The sequence below is a fragment of the Mirounga leonina genome, unplaced genomic scaffold (assembly GCF_011800145.1).
Source record: "Mirounga leonina isolate KUSES-001 unplaced genomic scaffold, KU_Mleo_1.0 Mir_173, whole genome shotgun sequence".
NCBI classification, from domain to species: Eukaryota; Metazoa; Chordata; class Mammalia; order Carnivora; family Phocidae; genus Mirounga; species Mirounga leonina.
This window is the reverse complement of record NW_023270447.1, coordinates 23,623,199-23,645,517: the sequence shown is the minus strand read 5'-3', so window position 1 is coordinate 23,645,517 and position 22,319 is coordinate 23,623,199. Positions and strand designations below refer to the sequence as shown.

The following is a 22,319-nucleotide window of genomic DNA, read 5'->3' as shown; positions in this document are numbered from 1 at the left end:
CGAAGAGGCACCTGCAGCCCAAAGTTTATAGCAGCAATGTCCACAATAGCCAAACTGTGGAAAGAGCCTAGATGTCCATCGACAGATGAATGGATAAAGAAGATGTGGTTCGGGCGCCTGGGTGGTTCAGTTGGTTAAGCGACTGCCTTCGGCTCAGGTCATGATCCTGGAGTCCCTGGATCGAGTCCCGCATTGGGCTCCCTGCTCGGCAGGGAGTCTGCTTCTCCCTCTGACCCTCCCCCCTCTCATGTGCTCTCTCTCAAATAAATAAATAAAATCTTAAAAAAAAAAAAAAGAAGATGTGGTTCATATATTCAATGGAATATTACTCAGCCATCAGAAAGGAATACTTACCATTTACATCAAGGTGGATGGAACTGGAGGGGATTATGCTAAGTGAAATAAGTCAATCAGAGACAAACAATGATCATATGGTTTCACTCATATGTGGAATATAATAAACAGTGCAGAGGATCATAGGGGAAGGGAGGGAAAACTGAATGGGAAGTCATCAGAGATGGAGAAAAACCATGAGAGACTCTCAACTCTAGGAAACAAACTGAGGGTTGCTGGAGGGGAGGTGGGTATGGTGATGGGGTAATTGGGTGACAGGCATTAAGGAGGGCATGTGATATGATAAGCACTGGGTGTTATACGCAACTGATGTATTATTGAACATTACATCTGAAACTAATGATACAAAATTTAAAAAAAGAAAAGAAATGTTAATACATTAGATATACAAATGGACACATTTTCACAGACAACATCAGCAAGACAGTTAAAGTCAATGAACTTTGAAAACAAATTATTATGAGGCCATGTTTATACAACCACGTCTGAATAGCTGGAGTTCAAGCCTTTATTTTATCTACTTTGTTCAGGGTAAACTGAATTAATAATATGTCTCACTAGTGCCTTATTGATGCAGCTGAAACCCTCCAAAAAGTGGCAAGTGAATTCTTTCAGCTAGAAAATATTAATGATTTGTTTTCTGCATATTTCACAATATTTTAAAAGAACATCTTTGAGAAAGACACGTGAGAAAGGTATCTTCTACGGTGACAGAAATCACCCTGCTGTCATTCTTGCTCTCTGGAAAGCCAGTGCGGATCTGAGGTTCTAGCCAAAGGTTCACTTACACAGGGTGATTTCTATAGATATACAACTTACTTTACTACAAAGCATAAAAAATGTGGTTTTCGGGAGATAAGGATGAAAATCTACTGGATTGAGAGCTATCATCTATACTTCAAAATGTTAGAAATAAAATGCTCTTAAACTGAGGAGCTCCTCAAAGAGATGCCTTAGTAAGGGGATGCCCAGCAGAGTTTTCAAAACACACACAAAATATCTACAAAATTGAAAGCTTCCTCCCAAATCAAAAGGCTCATGGAGAATTGTCCTGACAAAATTCAGCTCTTATAAGTCAATTAGGACTTGAATAACACAATTGCAATGCAGAGAGTTGGACTCCTCCTGTGAAGCATTTCCCTAAGCATTGGTTAGGATTTTATTATAGGCTACAATATTTTTGTCTTTAACATGTCAGCCAGAGTGTATATTTATTCATTCATTCAACCATCAAGTGCCTACTGGATGCCAGCATTGGGGATGTAAAATGAACATGCTATGTGGCCCCTGAACTTCTTGAATTGGACAAGAAGTAAAAAGCGCATTGAGAATATCAGTGCTGTTCAAAAATTTAGAGTGATGTCAGGAAAGACACTCACTTCCCTTTGGGGGAGCTTCCTCAAAAGGAACAAACAGAAGGGTAGTCCAGGCAATGGAAATGACATTTATGATGGTGGGGGGACAGAAACAAAGGCACTTTGGGGTCATGGCAAAACAGCTCAAAATGAATTGATGGACGGGAGGGGTGCCTGGCTGATTCAGTCAATACAGCATGTGACTCTTGATATCAGGGTCATGAGTTCAAGTCCCATGTTGGGCGTAGAGCTTACTTAAGAAAAAAAAAAAAAAGAGTCAGTGGGGAGATAGGCCAGGTGACCAATGGAGAAGAAATCTTTGATGGAAGTTAAAAGCAAGAAAATGATCAGAACTACATTTAAGGACAACACTCTGGGGTAGTATGATATAATGTTGCTAAAACAATTGGACATTTAATTGGCCAAGGTAAGTTGTGAGAGAAGTCACATCTTTGTCCACAGAAAAGATATTGACCTCTTTCAAATGAATGGGTTGGTCCTTTTCTCAGCAGTTGTCCTTGAATATAGGACCACCAACTGAAGGGAGGTGAAGAAGCCTTTACTTTCAGAGAGCTCATCTGGACATTACTGAGAGAGTACTGGAGAACCCGTGGCCATCATCCTTCAACCAAATGCATGTTACATGGGGCACTTCAAGCTCTGCTGTCAGTAACCAATGCAGATCCCAGGAAAGGGCAGTAGGCAATCAGAACTGTCCACATAATCACAGCAATCATGAAATAACTGACCCAGAAAGCAATTTAATATAACTGCTCATAGTCCTTCATCTTCAAATGTCAACTTCTGTCATAATTATTCTGCCAATCAGCAATTTTCTTTCAATATAATCAATATTTTCTTTATTTCAATATAATCTTGTTTTTCCAAATGGATTTATCATTTTTAATAAATTTTACTTATTTAATTTTTTGAAGTGGTGGCACATTCACATAGTTCAAGCATCAAGAAATATAGAAAGATATACAGCAATGTCTCCTTTCCATGCCTGCCCTCTATTTGCCAAGTTCCTATACCCCCAAAACAAGTAACCAACATTATTAGTTTCTCAGTTAGTCCCAGGAGTTTTAGAATGTATATACAAGCCAGTACAAGGATAGATTCTTTTCCTTTTTTTTTTTCACCCCAACAGGACACGATTTTGGCACCCTTTGTTCCCTACCTAAAAATAAATCTTGGAGATTGTATTAATCAGCTTGGGCTGCCATACCCAAACCCCATAGATTAGATGGCTTAAACAACAGAAATTTATTTTCTCACATTTCTGGAGACTAGAAATCCGAGGTCAGGGTGCCAGCCATGGTTGGGTTCTGGTGAGAGCTCTCTTCCTGGCTTGCAGATGGCCCCTCTCACTGTGTTCTCACTAGGCGGAAAGAGACAGCAAGTCTTCCAGTGTCTCTTATTATAAGAGCAGTGATCCCACCACCATGTGATCCCACCTTCATGACCTCATCTAACCCTAATTACTCCCCAGATACCATAACATTGGGGACTAAGGCTTCAACATATGAATTTGGGTGGGGGGGACACATACATTCAGTTTATAACAGAGATCTTTCCATATAAACATATAAAGTTTATTTTTTTTTATAGCTGCACAGTATGTTACTATTACAACATACATCTTTAATATTGAAACTGGGAAAAATAAAGTTGTCCTTAATCATTCTTTATTAATAGGATCTGCAGAAATACAGCAAGACGACATGAGTCCTAGAGATTGAGGTGAGGTTTCTGATGAGTTTACACCTAAACTGGAATTATATGCTGATGATTGCTGGAAATGTATCAAAACTTCAGTAATATGTTTAATGTACATTCGTTAGCTCATCAAAACTTTAGCTTTCTAAATCAAATATGGTTGAAATGTTATCCTAAGATGAAGCTACTAACTTGAAGATGCAAATTATATTAACAAAATACATAGCCATGAAATGTATTTTTTCATGTCAATGCTTATAGACAACAGTCAGCTTACACCTGACCGTGACTTAACTAGACATGCTATATAGGCTGTTCTAAACATGTTAGTGTATATTTAGGTTTTGAGAAAGGTATTTGATATGTAGAAGAAGATTTAATGATCTTTATGAATAAAATTTGAATGATTATTCAGTTCAGAAAAGGGAAAGAATCAATAATGAGGAAGAGAAAAGAAGTATGGCCACAAAATACTTCTGGACAACCTTACTGAAAGCAAGATAATAGACTGTGTGCTGTTCCAGCCGCCTGAACCATCACTGCCTGAAGAAAGAGAAGGCAGAAGGGAGAGACAGAGTGAACAGAAGGTAGGTGAACAGAACAATGTGTTCTTAAAAATATAGCTTAAATTGGATTCAGGGAAAAGAGAGCAAGGAATCAAAGAGAGAACCAAGGTTTCAAGCCTTGGTGACTGGGTAGAAAAGTAACACTGTTGGCTGAGATAGGGTGAAAGATATTTAGGATAGAATGAGAGTTTATTTTATATATCTTATGTTTGGGGGCTAATGAGGTATTATTATCAGTGGGCATTTAACATGTTGAAGGGAAGAGAGAGATCTGGGATTTGTTTCAAGAAGTATTTATGAGAATGAGAGGGGGGAGGGACGAGAAGGAGCCAGGACAGAATGATGGAGACCACTCACATTCAGAGGTAGAAGGAAACAGATGGGCATTAAAGGAGAGAGAAGAGTAGTCAGAGAGAGAGAAGGTGAATCAAGGTAGTGAATTGCAGACACCAAAAGAGAAGGGCGAAATCAGATGTGCCATGTGCTGGAAGAAGGGTCAACAAAGATATGGGCCCCCTCCCCAAAATATGTTAGGAGACATCAGATTTTAAGACATTAAGTAATGAGCTGAATGCTGAGAAAGTAAACTCAAAAAATGCATTACATTGGTAATTTTTTGAGATGATTGTGAAGATAGGATAACAATATTATTCCATATTTTTATTCCACTTCAAAATCATAAAGTCCTTCCACATATATTCTCTCTTTTGATGATATCTCAAGGGGATAGTCCTGTAGGTAGATGTGTAGAGAAAGATGCAGTGGAGAGGGGTAATCGAAGATGTAAATAGAAGTTGGAGTATTGGATGGAGTTAGTTTCTTAGGGAGGTAAAAGAGGAAAGAATTTAGTGCTGGAGAGAGTAGTGGGTAATGATGTGGGAAACAAAGGCAGAAGGAAGTGTAGATAAAATTAAATGTCCATATAACCTGCAGCCCATTGACAAATACTTGAGGCAGGCAGAGTATAATGTCTTAATATTAATGCCCTGCTAGAGGGAAAAACAACCTTAGTTTGACAATAGCAAGGCCTCCTATATCCTGTGTCTCCTTTAGCACATGAAAATCCTTTTGGAACTTCCTTTATCTTTAATTCCTCCAACCCCAAAGTATATAATCAGTTATTCCTCATAATCCCGGGGCAGCAAAGGGGAGCAGAAGACAGCGGAGGCAGTGGGGGCAGCAGGGGCAGCGGGGGCAGCAGCAGCTCCTTCTGCCCACAGGTCCTGTCCTTGTGCTTTAATAAAACCACCATTTTGCACCAAAGACATCTCAAGAATTCTTTCTTGGCTGTGGGCTCCAGACCCCACCAAACCTTGCCTATTTATTCCGAAAACTACATCAGGTAAGAGACACCATTTTGAGGTAAAACTAGTTAAGAAAAATTCATGACTAAAAAGACCTGAAAGTAATCAAGGTAATCTTGAATCAAGGGCCCAACTGACAGGAGAAATGTCAAACAAGTGGGGAAATGCTGATGTTGGCATAAAAAGTCAAAACACTGGATCTGCACCCAGTCATGAGCTCTCCAGATCTCTAATATAATACCATGTCCACCCACGAATGTAACGGTGAGTGGACACTGAAGTACTGGAGCCAAGAGCAAACTGTTCAATGTCTTTTTTCTTTTTTTTTTTAAGATGTATTTATTTATTTGAGGGAGAGAGGCGGGGGAGGGGCAGAGGGAGAGAATCTTCAAGCAGACTCCCTGCTGAGCGTGGAGCCCAACGCGGGGCTCAATCCCAGGACCCTGAGATCATGACCTGAGCCAAAATCAAGAGTTGGATGCTTAAACGACTGAGTCACCCAGGCGCCCCAATAGTTCAATGTCTTAAATAACCCCAGCAGAGATTTTAAGAGAAGTTCCTCCACTACAGAAATCAATTTATAAGTCTGCTCTGAGTTCCCACCCCCAGGCCACTCTACAGGAAGCAAAAGCATTAAGCAAGCTGTTAGCATAGTGCATTCCTCCAGGACTTTTTCATACAACAGGATGTCTGTCTGTGTCAGCCTCCAATCACCCTCTTTAGAGAGTTCTGCTTTTTCTAAGACAGTACCCAAGTGTTTATAACTTTCTCTATTAAAAGGCATGCACGTTAAGAAATAAATTTAAGTTTGTACTCTATGAGCTAATACATTGGGATATTACCCCATCTTCCTGGCTTGGTGTTTGGTTTGGGAAGGAGTATGCAACCTCTGTTGATCCAATGCAAGTCATTCTTGAGATTGTTTACAGGCTGGAGCCAAAGCGGAAGAAATCTTCTTTCTTTGCTAGTAAAAGGGCTGCTAGGATGAGATGAGAAACCAAAGCTACTAGGAGCCATGCTTCCCATGGCACGGAGAAAGCTATCTGCAAAGAGAACCAGAAACACGAGTCAGAAATAGAGAGTATAAGCCCTAAAAGGATTCCTGACACTGAATCCAGCCATCTCCAGGACCAGTTCCCTATATCCTGTGTTTGGGTTACACCAGCCCATAAATTCTCCTTTTTGTGTGGGCAAGTTGGGAGTTTGCCATTTGCAACCCAAAGTACCCCAACTTGTGCACGGAATACCTTATACTTACAAGGTGCTCAATAAATAGATATTGATTATCTGGTTGCTTCAGTATTACTGATTTTTCTATACATTTTGCTTCTGCACTTTTTTTGTGCCCTATAACCTCTCTCTCAGTGAGGCTTGATTAAAGGTAAGGCTGCAATTTTCTGGTAATTACGGGGAATAACCCAAAGCTGACCAAGGCCATTTAATATGTCTGTGTTTCAGTTTCCTAATCTGTAAAATATGGCAAATAATAATAGCAGCTATTTATTTAGCATCTACTATATTCCAAGTACTGGCCTAATGCTCATATGCATTATTCTAGTTCCTATAGCAACTTTGTAACACATGCATAATGATCCTCATTTTATAGATGGGGAAGCTGAGATGCAATGAGCTTAAATGAATTGACCAAGGTCATACAGCTTGAGTGACAGAATTCTGATTCACATCTAGGTTTGCCTGAGCCTGTGCTCTTTCCAATGTCCCATGATGCCCTACTTATTCAAAAAGCTTTTGTGTGTGTAATAAGATAATTCAGGTACAATTGCTCTAAAAATAAAAAGAGATCAAAAATCGTTCTCCAATTGACAATAAAAAGTGTGGCAGTGGGCCCAAATATTAACGAGGAAGATTTAGTTTTAGGACATTCTGACTACCCCAATTATGGCATTAGAAACAGTAACTGAAAAATAAATGATGAATCTCATATAAAAGAGAAATTTTATGAAAAGAGAAAGTACAGCCAAGATTCTGTTCCATTTCTGAAGCCTCAATAAAATTCCAAAAGACATAAGTAAGTAAGCTTTGCTAAGCTAGGGAGACATTTCTAATTTTCCTCATTGAACCATCAATATGGAGGCCCTGGCATTTCCTTTGTGTCCCTGTTAATGAAGTTCCTTATAAACTATGAACACTTTCACGTAAAGATCTGGATGGCAATATCAGTGGTATTTAAAATGAACAAACGTTTAGTCATGATGTCTACATACCATTAAAGTACATGCAAATCCTATTTTTGTAGAAGTTTAACTGAAAGAAGGCAAAGACCAAGTCTATATGTTAAATGACCTTTTGTAGTAAAACATTTGTGTTCCTCAAGGTATAACTTTTTTTGTATATAACTATTTCAAACAACTTCAAGGAAACCACATTGTGAACTATCTGTTTCATGTCCATTTTCTTCATTAGACTGTGAATACTTTGGGCATAGAAATTGTGTCTTCCTCATCTTCTTATCTCTAGAATCTAGTATAGTGAAATTTTGCATAGGTTGGTCGGCATAGGACCTTTGGGGGTTCTGGGAACTTTAGCCTGCATGGACCTCTTCCTCCATAAAAAATATTAAAAATATTATATTTTATGACCATGTTGGTAAAAAGATGAATATATTAGTATTATGCATTTAAACATTCTCTTTGACCTAAAATTTCTTTTTTTTTTTTTCCTTCTGACTTTAAAAGAAATTAAAACAGGGGAGTCTGGGTGGCTCAGTCAGTTAAGCATCTGCCTTTGTATTGGGTCATGATTCCAGGGTCCTGGGATCCAGCCCTGCCAATCTGGTTCCCTGCTCAGCTGGGAGTCTGTTTCTTCCTCTGCCCCTCCCCCGGCTCATGTTCTCTCTCTCTCAAATAAATAAATAAAATCTTTAAAAAAATAAAATAAAATAAATTAAAACATTTGCACAGGCCCCTAAAAGTAATGTGGGCTCCAGGTGCTACGCCTATCCTGCGTATGGATAAGTCAGTCCTATTATGTGTTACATACAATTTTGTTGAATGAATTAAATGAATAAATGATTTAAAATTAATATTTATCTGGTGGTAGTGATTCTTCAAGCTTCTATTTTGGAGTAATTTTCAGTTTAAAATATTTTCAAAAAGCAACTAATTAATAAAAATATCAAAATATACTAATATTTATTTAATCTGAAGCCAACTGTTGAAATGTACTACTGTAAAAAAAGTAAAAACCCAAAGCAGCATAGAAGCACATCAAAGTAGCAAAATAAATATTCAAAAATAATATCAGACATTGTTATGATTTTGAACAAATGCAGCACACCCCTTAAATAATGAAATTTAAATATTTTCTTTTTTAAACTCTAACATTCCAAGAACGTCAGTTCATAAGGTAGATACTTAAAAAACGTGGAGCCGCATGATTATTGACTATAATAATTGAGTTAAAACACCTTCCCCAAATGCTAGACCTGCTGCTGCCTTCCACAACATTGCTTTTGGAACTCAGCATTTCTTCTGTTGTTTTCAGAGACATCTTTTTTAAATGGGAAATTGATTGATGAAATCTTAGCCATGAATAAGTGCTAATGCATACAATAAATTAAAATGCTGTCATTTTATAAGAAAGGTTTATTGGCTAACTGTGCTATTTTTTCTAGTAACTCAAAGTCTAGTGTTTAATTTACAGAATGAAATGCGGAAATCAATTATTCAGTTCATAGAATGACAAAACTGCTTCTCAAAGTTATGTTTTGGGAGGCAACCAGACTGACTTAGTCACTGACTTAAAACACAGAGTGTCATATCTGACAGTTTTTCCCACTTCAAAATGTATCGAACAATGTTCAAACTATGAGGAAGCACTTTTGCATTGTCTGGTCAGTGCTGTGTGCAAATTAACATCTGTATAATAATTCAGACTCACCCTTCCAAAAAGCGTATCATACGTATAAAGTGGTACTGGTATTTATGGGATGGACATCTACCAGAATTGCTCTTAAAGGCTACATAATAAAAGTGCATTAAAGTTGCCTAAATTAATTAACCATAGATACTGAAATGGATTCAGCTAATGGATTCTGCCTCTCCAGAGAGTGCCTCTTTTAATAATAAAACAACAGCAAAAAAACACACTTTTCCTCCCTGTTTTCATAACATGTAGCCAGCCATCTGAACAAGAGCTGCTCACACCATCCCTGAGCCAGCAAGAGGGAGAGGTCATCTAGTGATCAGACACTCTTGCTTCTCCTCTCCAAGGGCAAATGGGCTGCCTCAGCAGCTGTCACATCTTGCTCCCCTTCGAAACAGGAAACCAGTCTAGAGTTTCACACTTACCTTCTGCCTTGTGTTACCAAACTGGCAGTCTTGCCAGATCCTTGAAAATGCCCATTATATATGAAGGTGGTGAAGGTTTTGAGGGACTGGTAAATAGGAGGGCATTTATGTTTGGGACAGGGCACTACCTGGCTCAGCTATCTGCCATCGATTGTAAGGTTGCAAGAGAGAGAGGTGAAAGAAGCATAGAAGAGTGGAAGACACACAAGGTCATTTGGTCCATCTCATGCCAGTAGGCAGAATCACATCCCCAAGTACCGCTGAACCAATAAAGGGTCTTGTAATGAGACTGCTAGTTACCCAACGCCAAATAATGAGGAGCTTCACCAAAGATCTAGGTTGTGAACTCACAAATCATGGTTATTCAACTTGCTTTTCAATCAGACAAGCCCCTATTTTCCCTGTTTCCCACACCATGTCCTCCTTTGGCCCCCTTATTGCTCATTAGCAGTTCCAGCAGAGGGCAGGCAGGGGAAAGGAGAAGAGACATATGTTAGAGCAAATGATCTAGAGTCTTCTGAACATGTTAAAGCAAATTTTCTCAATTACTAAGAGCAACAATGGTCTTTCTGTCCAAATGTTGTTGTTGTTGTTGTTGTTGTTGCTTTCTGTCCTTCTGTCTATATAAGGTATTATTGTCAGTTTTCAGGTCTCCTCCTTTCAGGAATTTACAGTCTGGTTTGGGAAGGCAAAATGAAGACACATGAAATAGTGAGAAAGCCATGCTCTAAAGCCACCCTAAGCGATTTCAAGTAAAGTCGTGGTTCCAAGAGAAGGAAGACAGGTCTTTGTGTGCTGAAGCTGGTGATAACATATACAGATTGAAAGTATAAACCAAAGTAAATAATTAGTGCAGAGAAGTGAGAATCAATGTCTTTGCAAATGTAACTGTTGAAAATTCTCTGAACAGGCCTGGGTGACAGCCTCATGGAGAGGACTTGCAGGCATCCTGTTAGAATTTGGTTTATGTGGGACAGGTCTCATCCTATCTCGGCACCAGGCTCTTTGCAGTCATCAGCCAAAGTGAGGGGACTGGTTGGCATGCAGGATCAGTTGGCATTCCTGGAGGAAAAATATTCAGTATCTTTCCAAATCATTCATTAAGGTCTGTGTGACAGTGTCATGAGCAACTCGCTGTGGGGAGGTCTTCATCAGATAAACAGGACTGCAAAATTCAGAGCCAAGGAATGCGGGCTGGAGAGGCACTCCCAGCTCCAGCTGCTACCTGAACACCCAGGACTGGCTGAGAACCAAGGAGACATGCTGAAACCAGGAGCCTCCGCGACGAATGGCAATGTTACAGCTGCTTAATCCTGAAATGAAAAGTAATTGCTTCTGGCTTAAAGAATAAAGGAAAAACAAGATCAGCCTTGGCTGAATTAATTTTTTTCCAAAAACAACCATGCTGTAGACCAGGTTCTAAAACCTGCTTGGTATTTGAAAATGTGAGGAAATGGATGTTTTCTGTCAATATAATTTAAATCCATCCAGAAGTACTGATATATAAGAACATTTGAATGCAAATACATTTTGATTAACATGATTAAATCAAATGTGTTTACTTTCAGCTCTAAGGGATGACATCTAAAATTTAACTTACCTAAATATAATTTTAGAAAGTCGGCTTTCAAAATAGCTCTTTCTTTCTTTTCTTTCTTTTCTCTTTTGAAGGATTTTCTACTGAAAGTCTCAGCAGAAGATACCAGAGCTCCTTTTTTTGTACAGATGAAACTGCAAATGGAGAAATATCGAAGCAGGGGGAGGGGAAAGACATTTCAATACTTGTAATATATGCCCATGATGCAATTGTCTTCTCTATAGAAAAAAGAATTCATAAAAATTCCTAAAGGAACTGCTGCAAGTTTAAATTATTGTTAGAAGGATCGGAAGAGGACTTTAACCCACAACTGAGTAAGTAATATTCTTATTTTTACTTGTTTACCTCTCAAGGGACTACAGAATGACAAATGTCAGATTTTCTGTATATAGAATTTTCATTTCCTTGAGAGCAAGAAGGCAATGACAAAGAGTAAAAACACAGCAAGAGTGAGAACAAACGAATCTTGCCTTTCAAGGTTTAATTTTTAAATATATGTATTAACTTAAAATATTTGTGGCGGACGCACAATGATGTAGAGAAAACTAATTAAAATACTTCTTGTTTCCTAGAGCCATATAAAATTGCCTACATAAACAGCAATTTCACATGGTTTCACCTAGTATCATAAGCCCCCACAGGAGTATCATCAACCAATAATAACCAGCAAGGAAGAGAACGCAGTTTGTCTCCCTGCTATCATTCTGTACAAACACTAATATTATAAAACAAATATGACACATGCTGTCTTCTTGCAGGTGCTAACATTGAGGACACTCCTCACAGAAAAACCGAGGCTATTCATGGTCATTATTATTTTTTTTTAAAGATTTTATTTATTTGAGAGCGAGAATGAGAGAGAGAGAGAGAGCATGAGAGGGGGAGGGTCAGAGGGAGAAGCAGACTCCCTGCGGAGCAGGGAGCCCGATGCGGGACTCGAACCAGGGACTCCAGGATCATGACCTGAGCTGAAGGCAGTTGCTCAACCAACTGAGCCACCCAGGCGCCCTATTCACGGTCATTATTCACAGCATGTATTTCTGCTTCATTAGTTCAAAACAAACAAGCAAAATAATTCTTCTACCAGATGTTTTTTGGATACCACCGGTTTTTAAATTTTGTTTAACCTGAATCATGACACTGACAACTGTGTCCACTTTCATGCGAGCTCAAGCCGGTGGACGGCAGCAAGCCCAGCTACAGACCCAATAACTTGATACACCGTCATCACAAACATGAGGGCCTTTTTAAAATGAAAGGTGTCATACAGCTCATGAGGTAAGACAGCCATGAACAACACCGAGAATGCAAAGAATATCCAGTTTATGAGGTGTGCTCTCTATGGGGATATGACACACAGCCAGTGACCCTGAAAGCCACAATATTTCCAAAGATGAAGGACTAGGGTACTTAGGAACACTTTGAATAAAAAAAAAAAAAAAAAAAGCAGTCCTTTTTATATCAATACTCTGTCATTCTATGCCAGCATTCTATGCCAGGAAAGGGTATTGAGTGTGAAGATGGCCCCAATTTTCTTTTTTATGCTCAGCATGATTCAGATATTAACAGGGTTTCTATTCCCATCATAGAGAAGCCTCCAACAAGCTTTCTATTCTTACAAAACATGAGAATGTCCAAAGGAAATATAAATTTAAAGTACAATGCAAACATATATTTTAACGGGGATGTTGAGGGAATTAGGAAGTGTATGGAATGTTGTTCACAGCAATTTTAACCCAAATATGTCACCAGCAGATTTAAGGCAGTTTCCGTTTTCTATGTAAAAAAATTAAAATTACAGAAGTGCAATCTCTCATGTCAAATATTATTAAATCATCAATGACACATTTTCTTCAAACCTCCTTACTCCAATACCAGATGACCTTGGGAGGAAGCAAAGGTCTTTCTTTGCCTAGGGATTTCAATTACAGACTCACTCTTTAGTATCTGCATTTCGCTCTGGAATTACTGACAATTCAAATATAATTTTCAACATCCCCCTGGGTGAACTAACCACCAAGTGCCTCACAACTTGCTTTCTAAAAAGAAATCTATCTCTTCAAATTATTACTTCATAAAAAGTGAAGCTTAATGAGATTTTAAAATACGGACTTAAAGGGGTTTATCCTCCTCATGACCTGGCCAGTATTCACCCTCTCCTGGAAGCATCCTGCTCTCCTCTTTTTCTAGTGTGAATTTTGACGAAACTCTGAGGAAATAGCCAGTGGGACAGCAAAGGTGACTTTCCTGAAGGATTGCTTCACCCAACCCAGCAGGTAGGGGCTGAAAAGGACTTCACATACTTTCCAGGTGATTCATATGATGCACACTAAATTTGAGACGCAATGGGTAGATAGCCCTTGTGAGGTGTTTGGCAGTGATAAAAGGAAACATTTATTAAATGCTTACCAAAAAGAGAAAAATATCAAGTATTAGAATTCTACTTGGCCCATGATCCAACCAAGGTAAGAGATTAAAAGCACTTATTTAAGGTCACAGAAATGGACCAGGCCCCAGATTCCTTGATTCCCAGAAAACTGCAATGTCCACTGAGAACTTACCTCCATAATTAAGAGTGACACTCATTCAATAACAAGCAAGGAAAAACAAATTTCTATTGATCCACAGATCTACCATTTCCGTACTCTTCATTTTTCATGTTGATCTGAGTTCCCATCTGGTATCACTTCCTTCACCCCTGAAGACTTTAACATGTCTTAAAGTACATGTCTACTATCGACAAATTCTCTCAGCTTTTGTTTATTTGGCAATGTTTTTCTTTTTCATTCTTTCTCTCTTTCGTCCTTGCCCTTGCTCTCATCCTTCTTATTCCCTTCATCTTTGAAGGATCTTTTCACTAGGTTTCTAATTCCAGGTTAACAGGTTTTATTTCTTTCAGCACTTTAAAGATGTTATTGCGTTGTCTTTTGGCTTGCAGAGAAGTCAGATGATTGCTCCCATAAGGTCTTGTGCAGAATGAGGTTTTTCCCTCTGGCTGCTATTAAGATGTTTCTCTTCAGCCCTTGGTTTTCAGATATTTGACTATGATGTACCTGAAAGTGGTTTTCTTCATTTTTATCCTGCTTGTAGTTCGTTGAGCTTATAAAACTCATGGGTTAACAATTTTCATCAAATTTGGATTTTATTCCAGCTATTTTTCTTGGAAAAAAAAAACCCAACATTCATTTATTTATTTATTTATTTATTTATTTATTTATTTATTTATTATTTATTTATTTATTTATTTATTTATTTATTTATTTATTTATTTATTATTTATCCCAGTCACCCTCTCCTCTTCTTCTGGAACTCCAGTTCACAAATGTCAGGCTACTTCATACTCCCCTACAAGTCAATGAGACTCTGTTCATTTTTTTCTAGCCCTTTTTCTCTGTGTGTGCTTCAGTTTGCATAGTTTACGTTACCCTATCTTCGAGTTCACTATTTTTTTTCTTCTGTAGAATGCAATTTACTGTTAAGCCCATCTAGGGATTTTTTTTTTTTCATTTCAGATATTTTATTTTTCAGTTCTAGAATTTCTAATTGGGTTTCTTTCATTGTTTCCAGTTCTCAAGTGAGTCCTCTCCTCTACTCATGTGAGCCTTTATTTTCTTATAAATCCTCAAACACATTTATAAGAACTGTGTTAAAGTCCTTGCTTGTTATTTCCAACATCTCTGTCATCTCTAGTTATGTTTAATCCCTGAAGATGATACTGAAAGATCAATAAATAAAACCCAAATAACAACAAAACCACTAGTTCTGTCCAAGATCGCACATGCTCAACTGCTGGAATCCCATGTCCCCGAATCCCTTCCTGTCACCTGGGAGAGAGTGAGGAGTCAAATGCCCTCTTCACTGCCACTTGCTTGTCACTGCACTCGTTCATTGCCTCCTTCCCGAGCCCTCATGGCTTAGCCCCGGCGGGAGGCGGCTTTACACGTCGGTACCTCTCTGAGATGTTGTTCTTTGGGTACCACCATTGCTCCCACCGCACCCACTGCCATCTTGTGTTCAGTGCTGCAGCCGCTGGCCCAGGGCTGCTCCAGGCCAGGCAGCTTTTCACCACAGCCCAGGCTGGCAGCATCTCTTGCTGCTTCTCCTCCGCATGCTCCAAATGATGGCCCTGCTTCTCCTGCTTCCTACTGCCTCTCTCTGCATAGCTGTGGAGAAGCCCGCAAGGAGCTGCCCCCTGCCTGCCCTTGTCCCCTGAGCTCGGGTCTGTTTCTCCTCCAGCCAGATTTTCTTACCATCTACAGCTACTGGTCAGAGGATGGATTTCCCCCTGGTGGTAGCTCTTGTTGAACAAAGATTCACTAAATTGCTAAGTATTTGCTAAGAACTTGTTATGTGTACAGAATCCTATTTGCTTGTCAAGCGATAAGCAAAAAAAACTAAACAAACACACAAATGAATGATTTAAAGCCAAATATTATGTTTTGATAAGAGTCCTCTGTTGTGGGGCGCCTGGGTGGCTCAGTCATTGAGCGTCTGCCTTTGGCTCAGGTCATGATCCCAGGGTCCTGGGATCGAGCCCCGCATCGGGCTCCCTGCTCCGTGGGAGGCCTGCTTCTCCCTCTCCCATTCTCCCTGCTTGTGTTCCCTCTCTCGCTGTGTCTCTCTCTGTCAAAAAAATAAAATCTTAAAAAAAAAAAAAGAGTCCTCTGTTGCAAAAAGTTGAAATCTACTGAACTCTATAGATGTTCATTAGTCTGTCTGTAAATTTCATCAATCGATTTGACAAATATCTACCAAGAACATGAAATGTACCAGGTTCTGTTCCCAGTGCTAAGAATATAAGATAGACAAGATACCCGATCTCATGGAGTTTAGAATAAACAAATAATACCAGTTACTAATAAATACAATATCAGATAGTGGAAATAATCTGGAGAAAATAAAGCAGGATAAATGGACAGAAACTAATGAGAGGAAAAAATATTGGATACGGAGGTGAAGGAAGGTCTCTGAGAAAGTGACATCTGGGCTGAATGACATGAAGATCTAGGGAAAAGACAGTCCAGGCAGGGGACAGCAAATTTATAGGAATGTAATGACTTACATAGTGAATGACAGGAAATGAGGTCAGACAGACAATCCAGCCCAGGTCAGGTAGCACTTTCAAAGCTATGGTAAGGAGTTTGTATTTTATTCTAAATACAGTGGGAAATGCTGGGAAATTTCAAAAGGGAATGACATTCTGTGATCACATTGAGAAAAGATCATTTTGGTGCTGTGTGAGGACTGATTGGAAGGTAGCAGGAATAGAAGAGCCCAAGACACGCTAGGAGCTATCGTAACCTAAGTAAGAAATGATGGTTCTATAATGCCATGAAATAAATGTGTATTCTATTAGATAGTGCTCTCTGCTGATAGCCCATCATGCAGGATACTGGATCTACTATGTGACAAAAGTAGATGACAAGGTCAATGGCCTCAAAGACCTTTCTATAATTTAATGGAGCTGACACATAAAATTAAAAGAGAACAAAGGATGATGCCTTGTTGGGGCAATAAAAAATTGGCAGAGGTTAGTAGGCTCTTGACAATAATCTCTGGCTAGAGTAAAATCTTCTGGGTCACCCTACCCTAAATCACCACAGTGTTACAGAAGAACCAAAGAAATCATCATCCAAACCTCGAATCATACTTACACAACCAAGCAAATATAACCATAATTGTCAACATTTACTGAGCACTTAGAATGTTCCAGGCACTGTGCTAATGTCTACATGAATCATTTGATTCCTCCAGAATAGGACTATAATAGTGATTATCATCCCCATTTTCTGGATTAAAAAGCATGGCTATTGGACACGGTAACTTGCCTAATGTTACACAGAGCTACAAGAATTAGAGCCCTGCCTAAAATCCTAATCAGTCTGACCCCAGATCCAAGCTTATAAAGATGAGGCTAATGTTTTCCAAAGTTGCCTGATAACAAGAATTATCTGTGGCTGTTTTTACAGATACAATACCTGTACCCATCCCCCACTTCATGCCAGGCCCACCAAATCAGAATCTCCAGGGAGGAGTCTGGGAAGCTGTTACCTTTAACAATGGCCTTCAAATGACTATTACTATCTTATTCTTAATAGTATAATTATTCTAATTATATAGCCTACACTGGAATAGGCCATACCCAACATAAAGAATAAATGCACTATATAAAATAAAGGAAGAATCAAGACCAGTGGCATTTATCAGAGACTCCTTGGAAGAAGTTAAGTTTTCGGCTAGATTTTGAAAGGAATGCTAAATAAAAGAAAGCATTGCAGGAAAGAAAGGCATGAAACAGACAAAAAGGAGAGAATTAGGTGTGTAGGGCACTGATAAAAATTGATATCCCAAGGAGAGGAGGTGACTTGATTCAGCACACACCCTGCCACTCAGTTCTGCTTATAAGAATTCAAGCAGGTTTAGATTATTTGTAGGTTACCAAAGCTGCCTAGATCATTGGCCTGATCCTGGCCATTGTTGCCCTAGAAAGGCAATCCTTGAAACAAAACCCAACTATCATTCCCTTGGGTTAAAAGGTCAGAAAGAATCCTGTTTTTCAGAATTACTTCTTAAAAACTAAACATATTTACTTGACTTCCTACAATAGACAAATGATCCCAGAAGACAACCTTACTTGGAATATAATAATAATTTTTCTTTTATTGATATCATAGACAGTCTTTTTTTTTAGTATTTTATTTATTTATTTGACAGAGGGAGAGAGAGCACAAGCAGGCGGAGCGGCAGGCAGAGCGAGGGAGAAGCAGGCTCCCGACTGAGCAGGAAGCCCGATGCGGGGCTTGATCCCAGGACCCCTGAATCATGACCTGAGCTGAAGGCAGACTCTTGACTGAGGGACCCACCCAGGCGCCCCGACTCATAGACATTCTTAAGTACAATTCCAACGGGGTGCCATAGAAGCCATGTCCTAAATTCTTCTGCAGCATTACTTTTAACAGGCTGCAACTCAGTCAACAGATGCTCATCAAATGCTGAAATACATCAGACTCCATGAGCAGCACTGGGGAGACAATAAGTAAAATGTGGCTCTTTATCATGGGAGTTCAGAACCCAGCGGGAGAAGACAGACGACCAAATATGTAATTCCATTACAGGTCCTAGAATGGAGGCTCATACAAATGGTCAGGCACTCTACAGAGGGGGCGCTGGCTCTGCACGGGGGGATGAGGGAAGGTGAAGGGCCTTGCTTGCTGGGTTTTGAACGATTCACAGGATTTCGAGAGAAAGGGATGGAGCAAGTTCTGGAATACTGGAAGAATGACACAAAGGTCAGTATGAAAAAACAAGCATTCAGTCATGGAGGAGTCACACATTTCAGCCCACAATTTTTTTTTGCAGTCTGCAGAGTGGTTTTTTTTTTTAGAATTACTTGTCAGTGTTTAAAATGGGGAGAATTTGTATACAAACCTTTATTTTTGACTTACTGGAAATGCAAAGATATAGGGGCATGTGGGTGGCTCATTTGGTTGAGGGTCTGCCTTCGGCTAACGTCATGATCTCAGGGTCCTGGGATTGAGTCCCGCATCGGGCTCCCTGCCCAGTGGGGAGTCTGCTTCTCTCTGCCCCTCTGTTACTCCCCCTGCTCATTCTCTCTCTCTCAAATAAATAAAATCTTAAAAAAAAAAAAAAAAGGAAATGCAAAGATTTAGCAACACTGGGCCCACATTCAACTGATCTTGAGTAATAGCTACACCCCTTTAGAGGGAGATCCTTCTCCCCAGCCCATCCCAGACCCCACACCCTCTATTGTTTTATTCCCAGCCCTCCCCATGAGCATTTGCAGTTGTGAACCCTGGCAGAGAACAGGTGATGAGGTGACAGGAGAAAGCTTTGAATGAGAATGTGGTGTGACAAGTTTGGAGCCTTGCTTGCCAAGCGTTTTCAGATTTTACCATGTGGGTGAGGGGGAGGGTAAAGCAGGGTAGGAAAATGGTAAGAGCTGATTTTTAGGAGGTTGCCTTTGGCAGGGGCTTGGGGGGCATTTAGACTGAATATGGAAACTACTTAGGAAGCCACCACAATAGTTCAGGAAAGAGATAAGGACTTGCAGTAGAAGAGTGGTGATGAGGATGGAGGCAAGGGGCAGAGGCATAAAAGGAGTAGAGACATAAAAATGTTCCTAAATTGGTTTTGTTGGTTTTTCTTTAAGAGAGAGAAAGAGAGCACACATAAGTGGGGGGGGGGGGGGGGGGGGGAGGGGCAGAGGGAGAGAGAGAGAGAGAGAATCCTAAGCAGGGTCCATGCTCAGCGCGGAGTCTGACACGGGGCTTGATCTCACTACCCTGAGATCATGACCTGAGCTGAAACCAAGAGTCAGACGCTTAACTGACTGAGCCACCCAGGCACCCCTCAAATTATTGAAATAAAAATGTTTAAACATCTACAAAAATTGAAAGAATAGCACAGTAAATACCAACCTCTACCCAGATTCAACCTCAACTTAACAACTGTTATCATTTTGACATATTTGCTTTATTTTTATACATGCACACATATACATGTGTGTGTATTTTGAAAGTTGTAGATGTCGTGACACTTCACACCTAAATATTAACACTCAAATATGCATCTCCTAAAAATAAGAATTTTCTTATATATCACCACAATGTCATTATCACATCTAAGAAAATTAATATTAGTTTCTTAATACCACATAATATGTCCTTTAACATATAGCTCATATAGAAATTTTCTCCAGTTGTCCCCAAAATGTTTAGCTGTTTTTACCAAGCCACAGGTGAATCAAGATTCATATATTGTATTTTGTTGTTATGTCTCCTTAGTCTCTTTTATTTTATTTTTTATTTTTTTAAGATTTTATTTATTTATCTGAGACAGAGAGAATGAGAGAGACAGAGAGCACATGAGAGGGGAGAGGGTCAGAGGGAGAAGCAGGCTCCCTGCCGAGCAGGGAGCCCGATGCGGGACTCGATCCAGGAACTCCAGGATCATGACCTGAGCCGAAGGCAGTTGCTTAACCAATTGAGCCACCCAGGCGTCCTCCTTAGTCTCTTTTAATCTAGAATAGTTCTTCCTACTCTTTTTCCTCTGATGATAATGACTTTTGGAAGAATCCAAAAGAGTTGTCTTATAGAATATCTCACGTTAGGGATTCCTCTGTGGGTTTCCCTGTAATTTGGTTGTTCTGTGATTCCCTGTAATTCCTATATATTTAAGGTTAGGTCTAAAGCCTTAATTAGATTCAATTTAACACTTTTGGCAAGAATAGTTCATAAATGATTTTGTGAATTTCATCCACATCATGTCAGAAGGACACAATTCAAGGTTATCCCATATAATTGGTATAGTCAAAGTAGTGACTACCAGATTGTTCCTTTGCAACCGGTAAATCACCCGTGTGATGACACTTTGTCACTGTGTGAATATCCTGTTCTGCAATACTCTCTCACCAGTGATGATCTTGCTTGAATCAATTATTTCATTGGGGGTTGCAAAATAGTGACTTTCAAATACCATCACTCCTTCTTTGGCCTTGTTTTCTAAATATGAGTTTTCCCTCATCAACTAGGATGATATAAAGTTCTTACTAAGAAGGCCAGGTAAATATTTAGTTCTTTCCCTTTTACTATCAATTTCAGAGTAAGAATTTGTTACCTTTAATGATGCAAATGATTTTGTTTCTTCTTTCCATTACTTTTTTTGGGTATCACCACAGACTCAGACTCATAGATTTTTAAATATTAAACATTTTGCAATCAATTTGCTTCAAATTGTCCAAATCTGTCTAGTGGAAGCCCTTGAAAACTAGCTCTTGGGTCCTTTTAACATGCCCCTATAAATCACTGAGCACTTCCTGGTTTTAGGCATAACAAGATAACCTAAGCTCCACCTTGTAATTTCCCTGCTGAACAATTAGAATCAGCTATTTCTCCAAAGATCATTATTTTTTTTAGTATGTAATGATGAGTAGAAACCAAAATGTGGATTCTAGATGTGTTTATTGCTCAAGGGATGTCATTGCTTCTATATTCTTTTAGTAGACAGAGCTAGGATGGATAGATAGATACACATACATATGTATCTTTAATTCATAAGTCCATATTGATATTTTAAATTCAAATTTTAAATTCAAATATTAAACTATATTTTTATAGTTTTTGAAATATAAAATTTTAAGTTCAAATTTAAACTATAATATTACAAGCATTTTCCTATTAGATGTTTTAAAGTACAAATGAACAGAAGTGGATAAGGAGTTGGATGTGTGAGGCAAGAAAAAGAAACAAGAAGGACTCCCTAAATTCTTAGACTGAGAATCTGAGTCTGGATGGATGGCACTGCTGCTGCCATATTATCAAGATAGGAAGTAAGAAAAAATAGAAAAATTCCGGGGGTATGGGTGAGGGATGAGAAATCAGTTGTATATAGTTCAGTGTTTTATTATACTAGTTGTAAAATTAAATAATCTATTTAAGAACTGATACACACAGGTAAGTCAGTGATAAGGATTTTACATAGGTGTAGAAATTTAAGCTATATTCAAAGTATTGGTCAAGGGGCACCTGGATGGCTCAGTCGGTTAAGCGTCTGACTCGTGGTTTCAGCTCAGGTCATGAGCTCATGGGTTGTGGGATCAAGCCCCGTGTTGGGATCCACACTCAACGCAGAGTCTGGTTGGGATTCTCTCTCTCCTCTCCCTCTGCCCCTCCCCTACTTGAGTGCACCCTCTCTCAAATAAATAAATAAATCTTTAAAAAATAACCCCAAAACACAAAGTATCAGTCAATATTAATCTAACACTGGGTATTCTTCAAGCATCTGTGAAATGGATGAAGCTTGATACCTAAGTACAACTTATTAGGGCAATAAAGTCAAGCTCAAGCAGAGGAGAAAAGAAATGTATAAAGGTAAGGAAATTCTGAGACGTAAAGGAGAAACTTTAAAACAACCCTAGATTTAAAATATGCTATATTAGTTTGCTAGGGCTGCCATAACAAAATACCAGAGATTGAGATTGGGTGCTTAAACAACAGAAATTTATTTTCTCACGGTCTGGAGGCTAGTAGTCCAAGAGCAAGGTGTTAACAGGTTTGTTTTCTTCTGAGTCCTCTCTCCTTGGCTTGCTGATGGCC

The 22,319-nt window shown here is 39.1% G+C and overlaps 2 protein-coding genes across 2 annotated transcripts in view; both read right to left on the bottom strand.

Moving 5' to 3' along the window:
• The window catches only part of LOC118019205, a 103,521-nt gene that overhangs the window by 17,744 nt on the left and 63,458 nt on the right, over nt 1-22,319 (bottom strand). The window contains exons 2-4 of the mRNA XM_035018136.1: nt 11,209-11,339; nt 10,834-10,921; nt 2,988-3,090 (exon numbers count right to left, since the gene is read on the bottom strand). Of these exons, the coding sequence (XP_034874027.1) occupies nt 2,988-3,090; nt 10,834-10,921; nt 11,209-11,339 (322 nt within the window). The remainder of the gene's footprint in view (nt 1-2,987; nt 3,091-10,833; nt 10,922-11,208; nt 11,340-22,319) is intronic.
• The window catches only part of DDAH1 (dimethylarginine dimethylaminohydrolase 1), a 238,556-nt gene that overhangs the window by 155,987 nt on the left and 60,250 nt on the right, over nt 1-22,319 (bottom strand). The window lies entirely within an intron of this gene.